The sequence below is a fragment of the Hetaerina americana genome, unplaced genomic scaffold, assembly GCF_022747635.1.
Source record: "Hetaerina americana unplaced genomic scaffold, ioHetAmer1.1.p SCAF_5, whole genome shotgun sequence".
NCBI lineage: Eukaryota > Metazoa > Arthropoda > Insecta > Odonata > Calopterygidae > Hetaerina > Hetaerina americana.
In genome coordinates, this window is record NW_027287095.1 from 14,202,298 (window position 1) to 14,223,389 (window position 21,092).

Genomic DNA, 21,092 nt, shown 5'->3' on the forward strand with positions numbered 1-21,092 from the left:
CACTCCCCTGGACATCGAGGGATTCGAGTTTGAATCCTGGTCAAGGGGAACGATTTTTACACTCTGAAATTGTTGCATTGTAATATTATAAAGATTCATCAGAATTTCAACAGTTATATAAGGGCATATGTGTGTTGGCATGGGTTACAAAGGATGGAGAAAATGTCTTATAATAATCTTGGGGGACTGCATGTCAAAGGAATAGGATTTGCAATCAAGAGTGTCCATAAATTTCACTCAATTGCAAAATTTTTCCACACTAAAGATGTAATTTGATCACGTAATAGCCTCCAAGGTATTTTATTTATGCATTCGACTTCATAACATGTCTATGCATCAAGGAAATGTCTCTGCATGCTATTATCCATCTAGCCATTATCATCAAATTGAGAAGCTTCAGGCGTGATGTGGTGGAAGTCGAACATAATGAATAACCATTATCATGTTCCCATTAAAATCTATCTGATATACCAGTAATTATGGTAACAATCATTACATCTGATGATATTGTTCAGGTAAGCAACTCAGCATCTGGTTGGTGTAATAATTCATATATTTGATTAATAATTTCTTGAAACCCATGCGAGACCTGTTGAAATCATCTTCAATGGCTCACGATACTTCTGATATTAATCATACACATCCTGAAGATTGCCAATGCTATCATTCCGATGTCAATCAGGGCACATACATGTAATTGCTTTCACAGAATTACCAATAAGTATTCATTCTAGCAATGGTTCTCAGAACTCAATTAATCAATTCAAAGTTGTATTCACTATGCATTGTATGAACAAATATTGACTCATGTTATTCTACCGATTAGTAGCAGGTTTTGGACATTTCTTGACAGCTACTACCTTCTGCTTGCCTTCATGTTGCCTAGATAGCCTACCCTCTTTCTCCCTCTACATACACTGGTTACCCAACATTCTCCCTTCTAACAGGGCCTTCAGCATCCCATTTCATGTCCATATTTCCTCTGCCAACTTTCTCTGTCCACTTTTGAATTCCTACGGAAACTTCCTCTCTTCATCCAGTCCATTTAAAACATCAGCATTTGTCTCCCTCTCTACTCCACTTATTTACTCTGCTCTCCACCACAACCACATCTCAAAAGCCTCCAATTCATGCTCATCCTCTAGCCTCAAAGATCAGGTCTCACATCCATATAGTGTTATGCTCCATTTAAAAATCTTTACCAATAACTCCATCACATCTTCACTTAGTCTTTCTCTGTCATAAATTCTCTCCCAGTAAATATTTCATGCGCTAAAGCATTTCTTCCCCTATGTCACCGCTACTATGCCCCTGTTCTACTCTTATTCTGTCAAAATACAAGAAATGCTGTACCTGCTCCAGTTTATTCCCTCTATTGTTAATGTCTAACTTAGTTTTCTTAGATCTTGAGAATCTCACTACTTTTTTTGTCTTCATACAGTAAATCTTCATCCAATGCATCTAACATTGTTTCTGTAAAGCACTAAATAATAATGTAATCCCCTGGCTGCTTTCTCACTACTGCTTGGTCACCAGCAAACCTGAATGAATTTATCGACTCTGTAATAAATAAACTTCGTTCTTCCAGATAGCTGATTATTAATATTGGAAAAGTGATCCACTATATCCATAACCATATGTTAGTGTGTGTTTTGCTGAAGTTGGATAAGTGACTGGTAGGGTCAGATCAGTATCCATAGTAGCCACCACCTATGAGGTGAGAGCTGATTTTTCTGACACTTATCCTGATGCTGGTGGTATAATTAGCTTCTTGGATATGGTGCAGAGAAGTCACAAATAGATAAAGAGACTTGGCTGTTTTTTTGCGTAAAAACATTGAATGAATATTTATTTAGTTGAAAGCTCATTCTGAATAATGGCAATGATCCGCTTACAAATTTTACCAAAAACTATTAGCTTACAATAGAGTAGATGTCTAAAAATGATGGGTACAAAATTTAGTTAGAAGGAGATGTTTTATTCTGATTCCCTCAAAATCATGACCAGACTAGATAAACCACATTCTAAATCCTTTATTTTGATCTTAAACTGAAGACCAAACAGATATTCATGCATTAGCAAAGGGAAATAAGTCATTTATCACTGATCACCCATGGAACACCATAAATACTTCTCCAAAGGTTAAAATTTGTCAGAAACCCAAAAATGCTTTACTTTTCATGCAAAAGGTATTTATAGAACAAATTCCATACTTACTAAAAATGAATAATTAGGCCTTCTTGGTGAATATAAATGTTTTATATATGATGTTGAATTATGACCACTTAAGACATGCAAACACATACCATACTTAGTAATTCATTAATAGTAGTATTTAGGGGAGGCGACCGACAGATAAGGTCATTTGCACCATTAGGGATGGAGAGGAAAGGATGGAGGGTGGATATAAACCCGGCGTTGGCATTAGACTACTCTTAGCGGAAGGCACCAAGTGGTCCGCATCTTAACATTTCAGCAACTCAAGTACGGATTGAGATACCACTGAAAAATATTTGACCCCACCAGAATTCAAACCAAGGCCCTCTGGATGGAAAGTGATTACGATACGCACCATCTCAATTTGCAGAGGTGGTTCTCAGGTTAGACTAGCCAGAGTCTAACCTGAGAACCACCTCTGCATCTCTCAACAGCTGCGAAAGCCTCCGATCTACGACCATCTCAATTTGTTACAAACTGTCTAACAGGAACCAATAAACATTATTATTTCTGAATGAACTAATTTACATGTGAAGCTTTACCATGGCAGTGACAGGATTTGGTGATACTAATACTCATAAAGAATTGCCACACCAGAGGACACAGTAGAAGATATTTCTCACTGCAAAATTATGTATCATAACTGAAATTGGTTGCTTTTACATTTCTTTATTTTCTTGGACTATCTCTGCTTAACCTCTCAGAAGTGTATTTTGGAATTTTATGTTCATATTTGAAAATAAGCTTGACTGCCTTTACAGTCATGAATGTTGTGATGTTTGCTTTGTCAGCAATAATATAAGGATGAGGCTAATATTTGATTCATTTATAATTTTTAATACACTACCATTGCAACCTGGAGGGTTACTCTTGTAGTTATAGAGTTTTGTTCAACTTAAAGAACAGGAAAAATGAAAGTGTAACTGACCTTCTGTGTCCCTTTTTCAATTGAATACTAAATTAATTTTGAATGCCAATGAGTAAGATGCAACAATATTGTTTCCCTCACCTGAAGTAATTTTCTGTCATTAGAGAAGTATTTCTTCCACCACTTCATTCATCATTAACTTTTCCTTGAAACATAAAAAGAGGTAAGAGATTCAATAAAATATTGGTATATGCCCTAAGTTGAACATGCTTGGGATGTACACTGAAGGGAATGGCTCACACGAAACTGTGGTTGTAGTGTGTGAGGTGGAGCGGCTACCTAACTTAACTTTACACCATTCTCCACCATAAATGCTAACATCAATTATATGCCACCTCATGGTTCCTATAAAATGAGTTCATCTAAAATAAAATACAGATGGACTCTGTAAGTAAATTTTCCTCTTACAGAAAATACTGGCATTCTGACTTAAGTTGAACAATTGCAACCATTCTGATTTTTTAAATGCTGCAGAGTACTTCACAATAATTTATAGGTCACATTTCTCCAAGAATTTAATTCTTCTTCGCAAGAATACATACATGAAAAAATATGCTTTGCCACTTAATTATATTATTATTTACTTGAATTGTATTAATTAATTAAGAAAAAATGAAAATTAGGAACTATAAATTTAGTACCTATATGTTGAATTATTCTTAACAGTGTCTATTACAGATTGCAACAATAAATAAAACTAAAATTAAACATATGATTCTGGGGATCACAAGGTCTGTCAATTGGAACTGCCTCCCAAAAGGTGTCAGTTGGATTTCCTCCACCACACTAAGTCCTTGGCATCTTCTTTCATTAGCCTGAAACTTCTCTGCCATTTATCATCCTGCCAATCATATCATCCCTTCTTCTTACCCTCCCTCTCTTTCCTTCTTTGCCTCCTCTTAGCAAGCAGTTTTGGCATAATATGTACATGCAAGTCCCAAGCAAGATGTCTTTCTCTTTTTTGGTTTTTCTAGGCATTTGTCTTCACTCTCCCATTCGCATCAGTATTCTCTCGTTCTATTAGTTCTCTTTACCTTAAGACTTCTTTCCCACATACTATTTTCAAAAGTTTGCAAGTCCTTTCCTTCTTTCTTTTAAAATTTCCAAGTTTCACTATTGTACGAAACACAACTCCAAATGTAACACTAAGCACATTTCTTTCTCAGGTCCATTGGAATTCTACTTGCGGTCTTATGTCTTTCACCCTTTCAATAGTTTTCCTACCAAGAGATAGACTCTCTCTCATTTCCTCAGCTAGTTTTCATTCAAAATTACAAAGCTCCCCAAATGCTGAAATGATTCCACTTGCTCAAGAGTTTTTCCTTCTTTGGATTGCTTCATTTCTACTTACTCTCAACATTAATGCTCATTCCAAATTATTTTCATGCTCTTACAATACTCTCCCACCATTTGCTGTAGCTCCTCTACTAATTCATCCAGTATGGCTTGATCATTGACATATTGCATCTCAGGTTCCTCTACCCTTTCTGAATCCAAACTGGTTTTCACTCTTCTTCTCTTCAATTTTCCTTTCCATTTGCTAAAGTAAGAGTCTTGCCACTGTTTTTGTTAAATAACCAATAATACAGATGAATATAAAAGATATGATTGTCCTACTATCTTCACATTTGTTTGGGAAGAGAAACTAACATTGTTCCAGTTGGCTGTTCATGCCAAATATCAGAGTTATATGTAGATTCCATGGACTAGACAGGTCAATCGGGATATTAAATTAGATTCTAATGCTTTCAAAGCCTTGGATTATATTCTACCAAGACCCAATGTTTTATTTTCCCTGGGATCTTTAATTGCCTTTTCTACTTCACATCTTAATAACTTTAGTCCTCTTTATCACATTCACCTTCATCATCCAGCAGCCGTCTGTTATGAACAGCCTGTATATCATCTTATTATTACCCTGGGTGCATACTTTTCCCTTCTTTTTAATATTTCCTGTTTACTTATTTTCCTTGGTTCTCTAATTGCCAGAGTTAGTTGTTCTGTACTTTTCTTCTTTTATTTTCAGTTCTTCCATCTCCTCACATTGTCTCCGAATCCAGCTTTCTCGAGCTTCATCAGTCAACCTCCTTAGTTCAGGGATATATTTCCTGTACCCTCCACTTCCATCTTCCGATGAATCTTTTTTATGTTTTCTAGGTTGGTCTATTTATCTAACATGCTTTGTAATTCACGCCATCTTATTTCTTTTCTTTCTCATTTCCCCAAATTCTCCACAAAACCCTTCAGCATTGTAATTTGAATGGCAATCAATTCCTCTGTTATAGATTAGTCAGTCTAAAACTACCATTTTATTCTCCATGTTTTAGTATACCCTTTCAAAGAACTTCCACTCTTCAGCTTTATAACATACCACTTTTTCATCTGATGTCCTTTTCCAATATGCTTCAACCTTTATCATGCATTTGCCACTATGCTAAGTTATAATGTGTCAACATCCACTCCTCGAAATGTTTTATTCATTCTCGCAAAGCCAATCGGCCTAAATGAGCGGTTCCCTTCTTCATTGGCAAAAGGCCAAGGCAGTAACCTACCTTCTATCCACTCCTGCACCCTACAAAGAGGTTGTTAACACTTATCTCGGGAGAGACTTGGTTACTGCACCCTTAGCCACTAGTTTAACAAACATTGCCCCCTCTCCATGTTGGGGAGGTGAAGGTCAGGGTTTGCCTTTGATCAATTCTATAACCAAAATGAAATTTTCTGCAATCTACAGTACTTCCAGAGAGGTCCGGGTAAAAAAGATTACAAGTGAGGTAAGGTATGTGGATTTTTTTCCATTGTTATCACTAAGTTAAAGTATAAATTACATTTAATATCTTCCTGTATACAATGCCTACATTCCTCAAATTAAGTTAATATTATGCCTAAAATAATTTCATTCTTAAGGGCTTAATTTTTTAGAATATTATTTGTAATCATTCATTTCAAAGATATTTTATGATAGAAAAATTAAATTTTAGGTATACTCATTTTTTATCACTGAAACTACATTTTTACCCACTCTTCTTTCATCTTGTTTGCCTGCAAATCACAGCACTTCTGTCACCTTTTTAATTCATTTACCAGGTAATCTCATATTTTGAATCCTGAACTTGGTCTGGAAACATTGTCATAAATGAAATGCATTACTCAAAATTTAATAGAACTCTCTGATAACATGAACCTATGAAAGATACCACATTCAACAAGAATTGGTTCTAAATAAGTTCCAAGCTCTACTAAATTACCCAATGAAAGGAGGGTTGAAGTTCCATAATGAAACATGATCAATACTTAGTTTAGTTTAGACCAACAAATGACGGTTAGCATGAGGTTAATGTTTGAGAAATTGCTGAAAGTTTCCACTGTACACAATTATTTCAATTGAATCAGCCGGATTTGATTGTAAGTAATAATCCCCTCATTCGGTGAATACTAATATAGCATTATTTTATTTGTAAAATTGTCCATTGGTTGTATAGCCTAGGAATAATTTGCAATTGATCATGGGCCATGCAACTAATTTGGTTACAAACAAAAGATCTGTTCAGGCAAAGAGGGCATTCCTAATTTCTTGTTATGATAAGATTTAGACTTGCTGTGGGCTGAAATTTGTGAGTTGACCATTACTTCACTATGGCATGCCTGCCAAGCAGCCAGCACAAATGGCTCCACACTGCCTGGATGGCAACACACATTGCAGGTTTTCCTGGGCAACCCCAGAACGAGTAAGATCACAGCTTGTCCCTTGTCCTCGAAGCCAAAATTTGAAATGAATGAATCGCTATATGACCTGTTGATTGAGCAATTGAATTTGTCCCTTGCCACAAAAACAAACCCTAAATTCAGCCATTTTCCACTTACAGCACCATATTTATGGATTTTAAAACTTAGCAAAATTTTGATGACTTTGATAGCCATGTGGAATTCAGATTCATGATAGAGGTTACCATTACCCCACCATTACCACAACAGTTGGGAAATGATCAATAAGAGGGGAAAGGACACAGAGAAAGAAATAACTAAGATGAGAACGTGCTCTCCTCACACATTTAATTTATCCAAAAGAGTGCTTTCGGGGAGAATGACAAGAGGAGTTACACAGAAAAAACTAGGAATGCATCATCAGTTTACACCAACTCGAAAGTATTAAACTTAACATTAAATAATCAAGCAGAAAGATTCATTCTAAAGGGATAAAATCATTTGCAATGCCCTAAAAATCCTAATCCTCCCCAAAGACTACAACCACCAGCATCACCACCACTTGCCAGGTGTTGGAAGGGCTTGTGTATTCTGATGACCCCCTGAGCTGTGATGGAGGAAGCAATGATAATAGCTCCTGGTAGGGTCACCCATGTCAGATAGGTCATGGAGTAAGAGCCAGAGAAAAGGTCTCACAGCATCTATTACTCACTGAGGTGGCTGCAAAAGGGTGGCAGACCCCAGCGGGCCAGCCATTTAAGTGATGGTGTCACATTAAAAGCACTGTTGTGGAAGGCAATGGGAAACCAGCTCAATTTTTGTCTCACAAACTTATGATTATATTGAGTGAATTAATATTAATAAAATGATACACTACTATTCTAAACCAAAGGATGTGCCAGAGCAAATGGAGAGACTGTGGTGAAATCCAAGTTAAAACTTTGAGGAATATGTGAAGAGAAAGTGGCATAGAGTCACATTAAAACAACCTCCAAGAAGCCACAGAAAAGTGCCGAACCAGTTAAAACAGGGATGCTATGGGATGATGTTGAGGAAGAGGAAATAAGATGCAAAGTGGGAGATTTAGGTCTGTGCGAGGTGAGGATAGCAGAATTTACTGGAGTCATAGTTATAATGCAATATACAGTGGAGAGGAAGTTAGCCAGAGAGGGGTGGCAATAATAGTGAAAGAAATGGTTGGAAGTATATGACTAATAGAATATTATTAAAAGAAGTAAAACCTGAACCAAGGAACTTGGTCATTATTAAGGCCTACAGCCACCAAGCAATCATAGAGAGGAAGAAGTTGGCAGGCTATATGATCACCAAGAGGAAAATACTTGCTGATAATCCTGGAAGGAAACATTTAATGGTGATGTGGGACTGGAATGCGATGGTAGGCGAAAGAAGATGTGGTAGTGAGTAAGGGGACTATGATTAAGGAACAACTTCGTTTAAACACCACAAAAGACATAGGTATATGCTGAAAATGCCCAGAGACTCAGACATATACCAGTTAAGACTATATTATGATTAAGAACAGATTAAGGAACAAAATGATTGATTCACACCATTTCTTGTGGCGTGATGCCGTAAATTCAGATTCAAGAGCAAAAACATTGCAGGCAGTTGAAGAAATGGCACGTAAAACCATCAATCAGGATAATAAGAGTGTACCTCTACCTGGGAGAGTAGAGAAAATTATGAATGACAGGGAGACAGATACAAAAGCAGAAAGAAATAAAAGTCCATCAGAAAAGTGATATTGAAAACCACTAACAACAATATAGGAACAATAAATAAGAAAAGGAGACAAGTAAACCATGGATTACGGAAGAGATGACTAAAATATAGATGAGAGGAGTTAAAGGAAGACTGCAAACAGATAATTAGGTAGAAGACAGAACAAAGAGTTAAATAATTAACTGAGAGAAACTGATAGGGCAAAAGAAGCACAGTGTGAGAAAAAAAACCATTAACGCAGTAATCAACCCGAAGGTTGGTTTGGTAGGTGATGGTAGAGTTCACCCAGTACTAAGCCTGACGGAGTGTGAAATTCACACATCAGGGTAGGGGGGGCCAGTTCCTTTCCCTGTGCCGGTTAAGTGTGAGAATATGGAAAGTTTACAAAGGATGGGTGAAATTGGTACACTGTAGAGGAAATTAAAAGCACTGTTAGGAAGTAAGAAGGGAAACTCTGTGCACAAAATATAATAGCCCACCAAACCAATGGGGAGGCTCTAGTCCCCTTCAAAGTACTTCCCTTAGGACCTCACAAACTTATGCCAGCATCAGTACCACTTTTCAAAACAATCAGCAAAGTCATTTTTTGGAATGGTCATCAGTTGCCTCATTATATTCTCTTTTATCTTGTTAATCAACTGTTGGGAAGTCCGGGCTTTTGTTTCAATGTCATAACTGTAGACCCATCTCCAGATATAATCTTTTTAGAAAACCTGGGTCATTGCTTATAGCTTGGAGTAAGTCCCATGCAACTGCAGCATGAAATTCTTGACATTTACAAGATAAAAGAATGTGACAAGGGAGCTGATGACCATTATGAATAATGATTTAGCTGATTGTTCCGAAAAGTGGAAGAGACACTGGGATAAGTGTGTGGGGTCCCAAGAGGAATACTTCGAAAGGGACCAAGGCCTCATTGCTCGAGGTAGGCTATGTTTCTCAAAATACTGCATGGCTGGATCCTTTCCAGACAGACCTTGTACACCATTTGCTTAAATTGAAGGAATACTGATAACATATGTCTTCAAAATATTCAAAACACATGGTTTTAACCTCCCATTGCTGCTTAAGTACCAATTAGTATTTTTGTTTAAAGAAAAGGCACCACATGCTGTAGCAATACTAGACACCGACTACTTCAATACAATAATGTCTGAAAAAACAAGTGACAGGGTGTGCCTATGTGGTAATTAGTCATGTGGCACTTTCATAAATTTTAAAAATATTATCTCGATGGGTCGACAACTCTGAACAAAATCCTATACATAACTTGAGAGCAAAATTCTCCAGCATAAAGTGAAGACAAAACAACAATGGACTAGATTAACTAGACCTATGGTATGACCTGAAACAGGGGCATCTTAACTCTGTGGTATGCTCACATGTGTCCCTTGTACTTCTTAGGCGGTTTGGTAGGTGATGGTGGAGTTCACCCAATACTGAGCCTGACGGCATGTGTAATTCACCATCAGGGTAGGGGGGCCAATTCCTCTCCTTGTGTAGGTTATGGTTTCCCAGGAAGATCTGGTACCCAAAATATCACACAACTTGGGTGGAGCTGCAGGTCCCCAGAGAGGTTTGCCCGGGAATCGAATCCGGGCCCTCCGGTTAAAAGTCCAACCCTACCCCTGGACTACTGTGACCCACATCTTTTAAAATCAGAGTAGTAGTAGTATTTAGGGGAGGCGACCGACTGCTGAGGTCATTAGCGCCACAGGGGATGGACAGGAAAGGATGAGGGGTGGAGAGACACCCGGCGTCGGCATTAGCCTACACTTTACAAAAGGCGCCAAGGGGTCGACAGCTTAACAACCCATCCGACGGACAGGGTACTCACTCAAAGCGCCCTCCACAAAGCACCTCAAGTAGGGATCGAGATACCTCTGAAAAATATTCAACACCACCGGTATTTGAACCCGAGCACTCTGGGTGGGAAGCCAGTATGATAGCCACTGCACCAATCCTGATCCCCTTAAAATCAGAACTTCTTAGTAAGTTCTGATGAGATTTTTAGTGTAGAACTTATTAATATGTAATTTTTTCTCTGAGCAAATGACTTTCCCATGCAATTTATCTCACTTGGAATATCTATTCATTATATTAACTCTGTCAAACTCCTATCTTCTTAATGGCTATTAGTAGATTTATTGTATTTCCTGGTAGGTACTTCAAAATTTTTTCCCCTACATTAAAAGCAGTGCCGTAAGTTTAACCACAATTGGTTTTTTTCACTCGACAGAAACTGTTGCATTTCTATAGGATTTAAGGCTTTCCTGGTGAACAGAATTAATGAGGTATCCTTAAGTTTCATGCTGGGCGACTAACATTGAAGAACAATGACATTTCAATGGTTGCCAGCATCTTCAGGATGAAGTGGAATCCATAAACGTTGCATTTATGAATTTTTAATACAATTTACTGCTATACTAATCATTCACATACTACTAAAAGTGCAGTTGTGGCAATTTGGTTTAACCCAAAATTCAAGCATACATATTTCAGAACTCACTCCATGTTGGACTCAAAAATTTTACAATTATTTTCCTCAATAATAGGTATGTCGAGCAGTAAACTTCATGGAATTACAATATTTCATGGCTTCGGTTAGGTGCCATGAAATAACTATGATGCCCTTAAGTATGTGGTATAAAACTTAAAAATGTCAGATTAAATACTGAACAGATTCCTTATAACAGGACTGTTAAAACTCTAACAATTGAAGGTACATTTAAGCATGCTTCAAAGTGAGGTGAAACTCACACATGGTAGGAATGCTCCAGACATTAAGCATTCCCACCATTTAATAAAATTGTTTTAAATTAAAACTGAATATTTATCAGAGCATTTACAGTTTGTTGTTATTCTTTTTAAATGTAAACCATACATGCAAGCATAGCCAATTAAACTAATTTGTATCGGTAATAATAATGGTTTTAATTAAATGAAGAATACAATGTATCTTTCTACTGTCCTTTATTTGCGTACAATCGGTTTCAACGTTCAAGCGTCATCATCAGGTACATGTGTACCTGATACAGGTACATCATCAGGTACAGTGTGCTTGATGATGACGCTTGAGCATTGAAACCGGTTATACGCAAATAAAGGACAGTGGAAAGATACATTGTATTCTTCATTTAATTAAAATGAATTTCCACAAGATTGAGCCGGCAGCAATTGAATAATAATGGTTTTCTTAGATGCCTGCAGAGGAGTTTATGGTAAAAACTAGTAAAAATTCTCCATGACAAAAGGGAAAAAATGGTGACCAACTCCATTTTAGCCAATGCCCCATAATTACCTCCAAGCCTTGACTATCTTAGCCTAGAATCCCTGCTATCTATCCCTAAGTTGTTTCAAGCCTCAGATAAAATAAGATTAATATCTTGAGATGACCAAAATATACAATGCCTAGGATTAAACAATCCATGGCTACATGCTCATTCTTCAGGAGCAAGAGGACACTGATATAAGCAGCCACCTCACTAATTATCACCATTTACAACTGCATAGAGACCAATGCAAGTTTGGGACTACTCTGCACGAAATCAACCACCTTTCTGTTGAAAATGTCAATCCATATTTCAATACAAATGGATCAATGCGGGTATAAACCAAAACCTAGCTGTTATATGGTCATTAAATTTTTAAAATATCTTAAGTCAATCAGGTGACCAAATATGTTTTTACTAACCTCTAATAAATTCACAGAGCCTCCAACATTGTTCCTATAATATGTCAATGGTAAAATACATGATTCTCCAACAGCTTTTAAGGCAGCAAAATGTATCACAGCATCAATTTTATTCTGAAAATAATTCCGTTTTGAATAGTCAATTCACAATTATCTTGTGAATAAAGCACCATTTTGCCAAGACAACAATTTTTAAACTTACTTCAGAAAACACTGTTCTCAGAGTATCTTTATCTTCCAGACTACTTTCATAGAATTTTATATCACATTTCGTTATGGTCTGAACACGTTCCAAAGATTCTGGAAGGCTTCCATTCCCTAATTAACATTGAAAATTATAAGCTAGCTGTACACCCAAAACCATTTGATTAATATTCCTAGATTATATTTTGAGATTTCTCTCCTGCAATGTTTTAGTGATTAATTTCTCTCCTGGAATTCTCCACACAGCGTGCACCAATTAATTTGTTTAGACTTCCCCAATAAAACATGCATTATACATTCCCTCTATATAAATTAACTTTCCAAAATTTTACAAGCACCATTACATGCGTTAGTAATCTTTGTTAGAATATTTATTGAAGATGCTTTCAAGCCGTGTGTTTCATTTTTTCAAAATGTGAATTGTATGGAAACTGTGACCACACAAAATGAATGCCTTAAGGCAAAATTTAATTCCAGCTCTTAAATATATTAAAAAACATTTTCAGGCAGGCACGATGTTTACTAGTCTTACCCAGAGCCTCACCTTTGACAGAATTAGAAAGATTGTCCACCACCACTACCTTATACCTCTCAGTAAGTAGCATGACAATTGTATGGGATCCCACGTACCCAGCACCACCAGTGACCAGTATCGTTTTACGATGCCCAGACATTTTGCAAGAGAATTGCAGAAACACCTCCAAAACAAACAAGTTAGTGAATACAGATCAAATGCAATGTAAAGCGGAAGGGAAGTCTGGAAGGATAATAACTCGTGTGAAAAGAAAAATTATTTCAGCAATACATACGTCACCTCCACTAGTAGATTGAAATGTGTTGAGACTACCTTATCAGCTGACACCGTGTCTTATCATTGTGCCTAAGTGTATGCATCATCTGTGTGAAACAAAATACGTACACAATCTAGCATATTATTCAAATCGCAGATTTTACAAAATTCTAATAGGAATTAACTTACGTATAATAAAGTGCGTCCGTTTAAAGTTGTACGTCTACTCTAACGATCAATTTATTCCCTATAATGTAGGTTTCCTTGTACACTTTATTAATGCCATACAGCGTGCAAAGTATGGTATTGCCTTATGTGTAAATGGGTCGTCTTCACAAATCTTAGCTCTCAATCATAAATAATACCACTGTAACGGCCTTAATTAAACATGATATGCGTATGCACGAAGATAAAACACAACCCGTCCTTAAGTTACCGATATAAGATTTCTAGCAGGTACTCTCACAATAAGTTTACTATGACATAATATTCTCTTCAGATTTTTATTCTTGTTCCAATAATCCAAAATATTACACAATCTGGATTGTTGTTTAATCCATTTTGGTCAACTTTCAACAGAACTCACAGTTATTACTTGCAAGTCCTTAAACAATCCTCTCATCCAATCAGCGACGATATGGGAAAGGCGGGAATGTGATTATTCAATTTCATTGGTTAATCATTCCGCGCCAGTAATAGCCCGCCATATTGCAAAGACGCCAGGTGCTGAAAATGTCGGATGCGGAAGATAAGACAAAAACGGGAGACCGTGAGGTACATTTTGGTTTCTATTCGTTTCTGATCATATGCTAGGTAATATCCACCTCTGAGAACGTGCCTTCAGCATGTATTTGTTAGTTTTGTCATTTATCGGGGTTAATTCTTAACCGCTATGTTCCTGCATTGCTTCTCAAGATGGCGTGTTTTTCTTTTGGTTCAAATGAATAGGCTTTAATTCTTGTAATTTCGTCGCATGTTGCCTGGAAACTTAGTATGATGTTAGATTCAATGCATTAAGTGGCTTCATAATTTATTTTCTAGCGTCATTGCCCGACTCAAGGTTGATTTGATCATATATCTCACACCGCTTGTAGCGGCATGAGGGCTTGTTTTTCAGTCTTTACTTTTTAAGAGGGCGCGGCATTTTTCTCCTATTTACCACTAGTTGAGATTGATTTATTAGTGTTATATTTTCATGACGACATTTTCCATTTATACAAGTCATCTGATGATTTTTGGATCAACGTTACTGAAAGAACTAACCCATATACAGTCGCCGTTTTGGTGTCGTGCAGGTGATATTAAGGCTTTTCGAAAACGAATTTAAAGAAAGATATTACTCAGTGTAAGAATCTGTTTAAATGAATCATAGATTCTTATAGTATGTCACGTCTAGGTAACACTAATATTCTCGTGTTTACATTATACTAAACTCCTAGGCTATCACCATTCCTAAATAAGAGGCCAGCTTGTAAACTTATTTCTGCATTTATTGCTTTTTAGCTATAAGTTATTTGCATCTCCTAAATTGGCCTTTTCCAGATATTTACTCATTATCTAGGCTGCCGGTAGAAAATGATGCACATCAACTTCCGTTGCTTTTCTCGGTGGAAATAATTTCTGCGGGTTTGTTTCGGATGACGAAATGAGAAAATTATTGCAATTGAAATTGTATTTTAACTTCAAAAACATTCACAGATAACCAAACATAATCTTGTATATGGTGGCTTGTCTCATTGATATAGTTTGACAACATCCTCCATTAAATGCCACATGTACTCGCCATAAAGTGCACAGATATTCAATCGGTAATTGTTCCAAGGTGTAGTGTACACCGTCTAGTTCATTGTTCAATAACCCTGGTTGTGTATTAATAGCAAGTTTGGCCAATCTAAACTAAGATTTTTCTTAGATGAAATGGGTTACAAATTGAAATCAAGATATTAATTTATGGAACATTGGTATTATCATCTTCACGTGAGCTTCATAACAATTTTAGAAGATAATCGTGTCATTCAATTATGATAATACAGTTAATCGTATTTTCCAAAGGAATTACATAATTCCATCAATGCATTTTTTTAGACCGGGAAAATGGCAGTTGGCATATTGGAGAGGAAATAAATTAATGTTTATCCTGTAAAATTTTACAAGACGAGAATGGTAGCAATGTTAAATATTGAGTAATGGTAGCATGTTTTTCATCGCATGGGTAGGTGTTATCAAGTTTATTGCACTTCGTAATGAATTCCTCTCGTATTTTCCATCGGCTCAGCCAGTCAGTTAACCTGACCCGATGGGAAACCCAAGAGTAATTCATTCGGAAGATACACTGGGAAACCACGTGAATGTAATTGTACTTGTTTACATTACTTGTTAATACTGTGATTCCATTGAACGTTTTCTCGACCCTTTGCAAAATGGCCGAGTTTTGTTGTAGCATCATTAAATTCTGTAACCTATAGCAATAAAAAGGCATTGAGCATAATCAATGTTATTGAAAATAATACTGTATTGTACTTAAATTGCATTTTCAATTTGCTCATGAAGTGCTCACTTGGTATATTTTTAATTCTAAGGATTTTGCCCTAATATTGTCGAATCATTGTTCTATCAGTCAACACTGATGAACTCACACTCACCTCCCAGATACAATTAATAAGGGAATTAGTTAGTGTCTCTTGCATCGTTTCTGTAGTGGCTTATGTCACAAGCTCTTTGTATTACCCTGGGGTAAACACATAATATCGTATATACTTTGCAGTTCCTTAAATTAGGAAAGTGTACCAACTAGTGTTGGCAGTAATTATTTATTTTTCGTACAGACCAAGGATGCAAAAGATAAGTCTAAGGAAGATGGACACTTGGATAATGAGACCCCCCTCAAAACTGAAGATAGTAAAGATGATTGTGGAAAAATTAAAGACAAGTTGACCCCGAGTAAAAAGAATGCCAAGTCCAAAAGCCAGAAGAAGGAAGAAAAAAATGAGGTGGATGAGGACGAAGAAGATGATGATGAAGAAGAGGATGAAGATGACGATGATGAAGAGGAGAATGGGACAAATGGAAAAGGTACACCAATTTTTTTCATATTATCTATGAACTTATGTTTTCTAAGTATCTACAGTTGTTTATATGAGTCTTCGCATGCCACCACAATATTCGTTATTCTTGTGTCGATCAGAGGGAGTTGAATATTATTTATATTTGGACACAATGAGGAGAGATAAAATTGACAATTTCAATTGTCTTATTCTGAGACTTAAGTAAGCACTCATTTACAATAGGAGTGGAATAATGGAATGGGTTTAGGCTTTTACGTAATACTAATCTGAAAACAGCCCTTCAGGCTTAACTTTGTTGAAATCTATTATCACTGGAGTAAAATAACTATCTTTCCATCAAATTTTTTATCAGGTACGACTAATTTCCACACATCGCCTTGCAACCCTGAGGATTAAGGTGATGTGTTGCAATTGGTTGCACCTTATAATTTGTTAACATGTTTTTTTGTTCCTGCCATTTAGGCCTACATATCGGACTGTCATTTTTGTCAAGGACATTGATTGAATTTTATTATATCATATAAATTTTCTTAAGAAGAAGAAAAACATCTTGCACAACTAACTTTCAGTTTAGTCCTTAAGTAGGCTTCATCCTGGAATTAAAGAAACAGGGTGTTGATCAGTATCTGAAGCCCTAACAGAGAGTCATAATACTGTCCCTTCTGACTTCAAAACGTAGTGGTTAGTTGGTTTGTCCATCCAAAACCTCCTTTAACCTGTGAATTATCATTATAAGTGAATCCAAATTACCAAGTTTTTAACTTTTGATCTGCCCCACTCTTTGAGTTTAGGGCTTGTTGGAGCATTGTACAGCTTTTCTTTGAATTGGGATTTCTCCTTAGGATAGAGAGGTTGCATTTTAGTTTGTGCAGGGGCTTAGATTAAAGTAGTGGTCAAATGACAGGTCATTCATTTCAACTTGATTTAAATAAGAAAATTCAATGAATGCCATTAATTAAATCGGAAGCAAAATGTTCTGGGAATTTTTGAATCAGGCAACGTATGTGATACTGGCTTTACTGATGCAGTGAGCAACCTTTAATGCTCCTGCTTCCTCCATAATGTTTTGACTAGTACCTATCCATACTTAGATATAAGATGTATTAGACTCTGTAGCTGATTTAGATGGAGGTAACTGTGCTGAATCACATTCAAACTCTGGAGGAGGAGTGTGATCATCCAGATAATAACAGTTAGTTACTTTTTGCAATAAAGTGATTATGCCATAATATTCTCTTTTTTATGATTGATTATAATTTGTTTTTTCTTCCAGTTCCGCTATTAGATCAGCCCCTACAAATAAGTGGTACAAGGGATCGAAAGAAAGTTCAAAGGTTTTCTGAAGAGTTCAAAACGGTAATCAGGGAGACACCTAAAAATGAAATTCCAGAAGGTCGTGGAGTACAGCTGGGTGAAATTCCTCGAATTGAATCCGTTATTCAGGTACTTTCAAAGGTTTATTTTGGGATCAATTGTAAAAAATTTCTAATCACCAAAACAGGTATAGGCATACATACATAGAATGTGTTCAAAGTTTTCACGGTGAAAGTACATACATTAGTATCCTAAGTCTGAAAATATAGAGCTGCAATATGGAAAGTAGTGTTCTCGATTATTGCCTGTGAACTGCACTTTTACTATTTTATACGATATGTTGTGTCCATTCACAACTTCCCAATATGTTTTGGATCCATCTTCAATATCATCACATCAAGGAACCCTTCAATAGGAGATAACTTCGGGCGTCACTTTGTGGAAACGATACATATTTGCAAAAGAAACACTTGGTTTTTCCACATAAAATTTAATCACGACCTAGGTTTCGACGCTCAGCATCATCATCAGGTGATGATGACGCTGAGCGTTAAAACCTAGGTCGTGATTAAATTTTATGTGGAAAAAGCATGTTTCCTTCAATAGGAATTTTTATCTAGTTCCTCACATTTGCATATTATTGCAGGATTTCCGGCATTGCTTAATTTTCAATATTTTTGTAATCTAATATAACAAGGTCTATCCAGAAGTAATGGTATTATTTTTGGTAATTTTTACGACACAGCACTCCCATTTTATTAAAATCACAATGCATAGTGGCATTCAAACATTATTTCTCCAAAAGTAATTCAATAATATTAATTAGAGGATATTCGAAGGGTAAGGTCCATTTTCTTATATTTAAACATTGGTGGGTCAGAACGAAGTTATACAAATGCAGGGCCATTTATTGATGGATTCCAAAACCACAGAACTACTTCAGGGTTTGTGAAAACTTGGAAGTGATGAGGAAGAAATGTTGCTGGAGCATTTCATTTACATTATTAGTCTCCAAAAGGGTAAAAGAAATGTAAACCAACCTTAAGCTGGATAACTAGTTTTTTGAATTTTTTTAATGTGAAGATGGTAGAGCAATAGATAAATGGCCTGTTTACGTGGTACTTAAGATCATCAATAAAAGGATTAACTGAGGAGGACTAATGAGGGAAGTCTCAGTTCAGGAAAGAAAGAGGAGGTGCCATAGTAGAAAAGAGGTCACCACTGGAGGAGGGAACAGAATAAAACCAGGATATACATGTTTGTTTCTTAGATTTGGGGGATTTTGTTCAAATGGATTGCATGGAAATTATGAATGTATTACTGAAGTTGAACCAAGTTTTATGCAAGTAGTGCCGTTTAATTTTTTATTCGAAGCCTGTGAAATTATTTTTTTGAGTCAGTAGTTGCTTCCCTGTCAGTAATGCAAATAACAATTCCCACAAAAATTGTTGTGGACATTGTTAACTGCAAACTTCATGCTGTGATACCATTTTTGTGTCCAAAAGGATCGGGAGTTGTGCCTAGTTTATGGACCTATCTACAGTGAGGAGTGAAAGAAAGATTAGACAACAATGGTGTCGAGACCTTAAAAATGGCTACACAAATGTGGAAATGAAGAGTGTAGTGGCAGGTCCGGTATCCAGACTAATGATCCCTACTTGAGGTGCTTTGTGGAGGGCACTTTGAGTGAGTACGCCGTCCGTCGGATGGGACGTTAAACTGTGGACCCCTTGGCGCCTTTCGTAAAGAGTAGGCTAATGCCGACGCCGGGTTTCTCTCCACCCTTCATCCTTTCCTATCCATCCCCTATGGCGCAAATGACCTTAGCTGTCGGTCGCCTCCCCTCAAAACTACTACTACTACTCCAGACTAATGAAATTGTTCATTCTACAAGTGAACCAAGAACTGTGATCTAATCGACTGTTGACAATTGGTGCTCTAACTGATAAATTTAAGTCTTGTTGGATAAACTGCCATTTACCCAATTTTTATGTAAAATCTCAACTATCCCAAATTGTGTGCAAGATGCTTGCTGGCTAACGGAAATGTCAGAGAATGATGAGTGGACAAGAATTTTTGGACTCGTATCGACAGTCCCAACCTTACACCTAGCGACTATTTTCTCTTCTTGCACTTGTAACAGTGGTGTAGAGCAGTTTGAAGATGATGATGAACTCAACACAGTCGTCTACCAGTTCGAATCCAAGGTGGCAAACTTCTATGTTTGAGGGATTAAAGAAGCTAATGAGTTAGTGTAGCATTATGAAAAGTGCTCTGAAGTAAAGTGATTATATAGAAAAATAGTAGATTTGTGGGAAACTGAAATGTCAATGAAATCTATTTCTAACAAATATATTTTTCTGATGACGAAATAGTCGTTACTTTTCAAACATGCCTTGAAAATGCCCCAATCCTTTTATTAGTGAAACCATTTTTATTGAAGCAATGTATGTAATATAAACACGTTAATTCTTGGAGAGCCTCTCATCTCTGTGTGGTGGTGATGTTTCACATATTCAGGTTCAGTGATGGTGTCACATTTTATTTATAGAATATTGAGGAATGCCATAGAAAATCACCTCAATTAGTATCCCATGACCTGATGATAGACAAAATTATTAGAATGAGTTATTAGGATTACAGGGCTCGGCCCAATATAAAAGCTGAACCAAAGAATTAAGTCATTATTAAGGCCTAAAGCCTACAAGCAGACATAGGGAGGAGGAAGTTGATAGGGTGTATGATCTCCAACATGAAATAAATGCCTATGTTCCTAGAAGGAAGCATTTGATTTCGATTGGGGATTGGAATGGGATGATAGGCAAAGGAAGAGATGGTGACGAGGTGGGGGACTACGGTTTAGGTTCAAGGAATGGCTGTGGGGAGAAGGCAATTGAATTCTGCAGGAGACGGGTTAGTCATCATCACCACTTGGTTTGGAAACTACAAAAGGCATAGGTGTACACAAAAAATGCCAGGTGACTCAGAAAGGTATCAGTAAGACTATATTATGGTTAAGCCCAGATTTAGGAACAGCATTATCAGTTCGCACAGTTTCCCAGGTGCGCATGGGGTGACATGGAATGGGTTCAAAGAGGAAAAAAGATATGAGTCTTCCATCTCATGTCGAGGATACGGAAAGCTTACTGAGGAAGGCTGAAAGCAGTGCACTGTAGAGGAAAGTAAAACCGCTGTCAGGAAGTAAGAAGGGAAAATCTGTGGATACAATGCAAGATATATCAATAAGATTATTAATTTCACTAGTTAAGATTCAAATGAGATAGAAAGAACATATAGATGAATAAACAACATGGTAGAGACATAAGGCCAGCAGCCTTAGACATTGAAATAGAATATGACATACTTAAGAATATTTAGGCCTAGGTGTACTTGTTGGAGAAATAGAAAGGGCAATAAGGGAATAAAAATCAA

General features: G+C 36.7%; 2 protein-coding genes across 7 annotated transcripts in view; one reads left to right on the forward strand and one right to left on the reverse strand.

The window, feature by feature from the left end:
- Window positions 1-13,890, reverse strand: part of Gale (UDP-galactose 4'-epimerase) — a 31,214-nt gene extending 17,324 nt beyond the window's left edge. The window contains exons 1-5 of one of the 2 annotated variants that reach the window (XM_071592455.1): window positions 13,471-13,890; window positions 13,306-13,388; window positions 13,036-13,189; window positions 12,490-12,605; window positions 12,288-12,401 (exon numbers count right to left, since the gene is read on the reverse strand). In XM_071592455.1, coding sequence (XP_071448556.1) covers window positions 12,288-12,401; window positions 12,490-12,605; window positions 13,036-13,165 — 360 coding nt within the window. In that variant the 5' untranslated portion in view covers window positions 13,166-13,189; window positions 13,306-13,388; window positions 13,471-13,890. Of the gene's footprint in view, window positions 1-12,287; window positions 12,402-12,489; window positions 12,606-13,035; window positions 13,190-13,300; window positions 13,389-13,470 lie in introns of both variants that reach the window. The other variant, XM_071592454.1, reaches the window with a different exon arrangement.
- Window positions 13,891-13,985: 95 nt separating this feature from the next.
- Window positions 13,986-21,092, forward strand: part of LOC139694029 (protein DEK-like) — a 28,448-nt gene continuing 21,341 nt past the window's right edge. The window contains exons 1-3 of one of the 5 annotated variants that reach the window (XM_071592424.1): window positions 13,986-14,055; window positions 16,107-16,353; window positions 17,620-17,789. In XM_071592424.1, the coding sequence (XP_071448525.1) occupies window positions 14,014-14,055; window positions 16,107-16,353; window positions 17,620-17,789 (459 nt within the window). In that variant the 5' untranslated portion in view covers window positions 13,986-14,013. Of the gene's footprint in view, window positions 14,056-15,035; window positions 15,090-15,366; window positions 15,494-15,562; window positions 15,632-16,106; window positions 16,354-17,619; window positions 17,790-21,092 lie in introns of those variants that run through there. The other 4 variants (XM_071592425.1, XM_071592427.1, XM_071592426.1 and 1 more) reach the window with 4 other exon arrangements.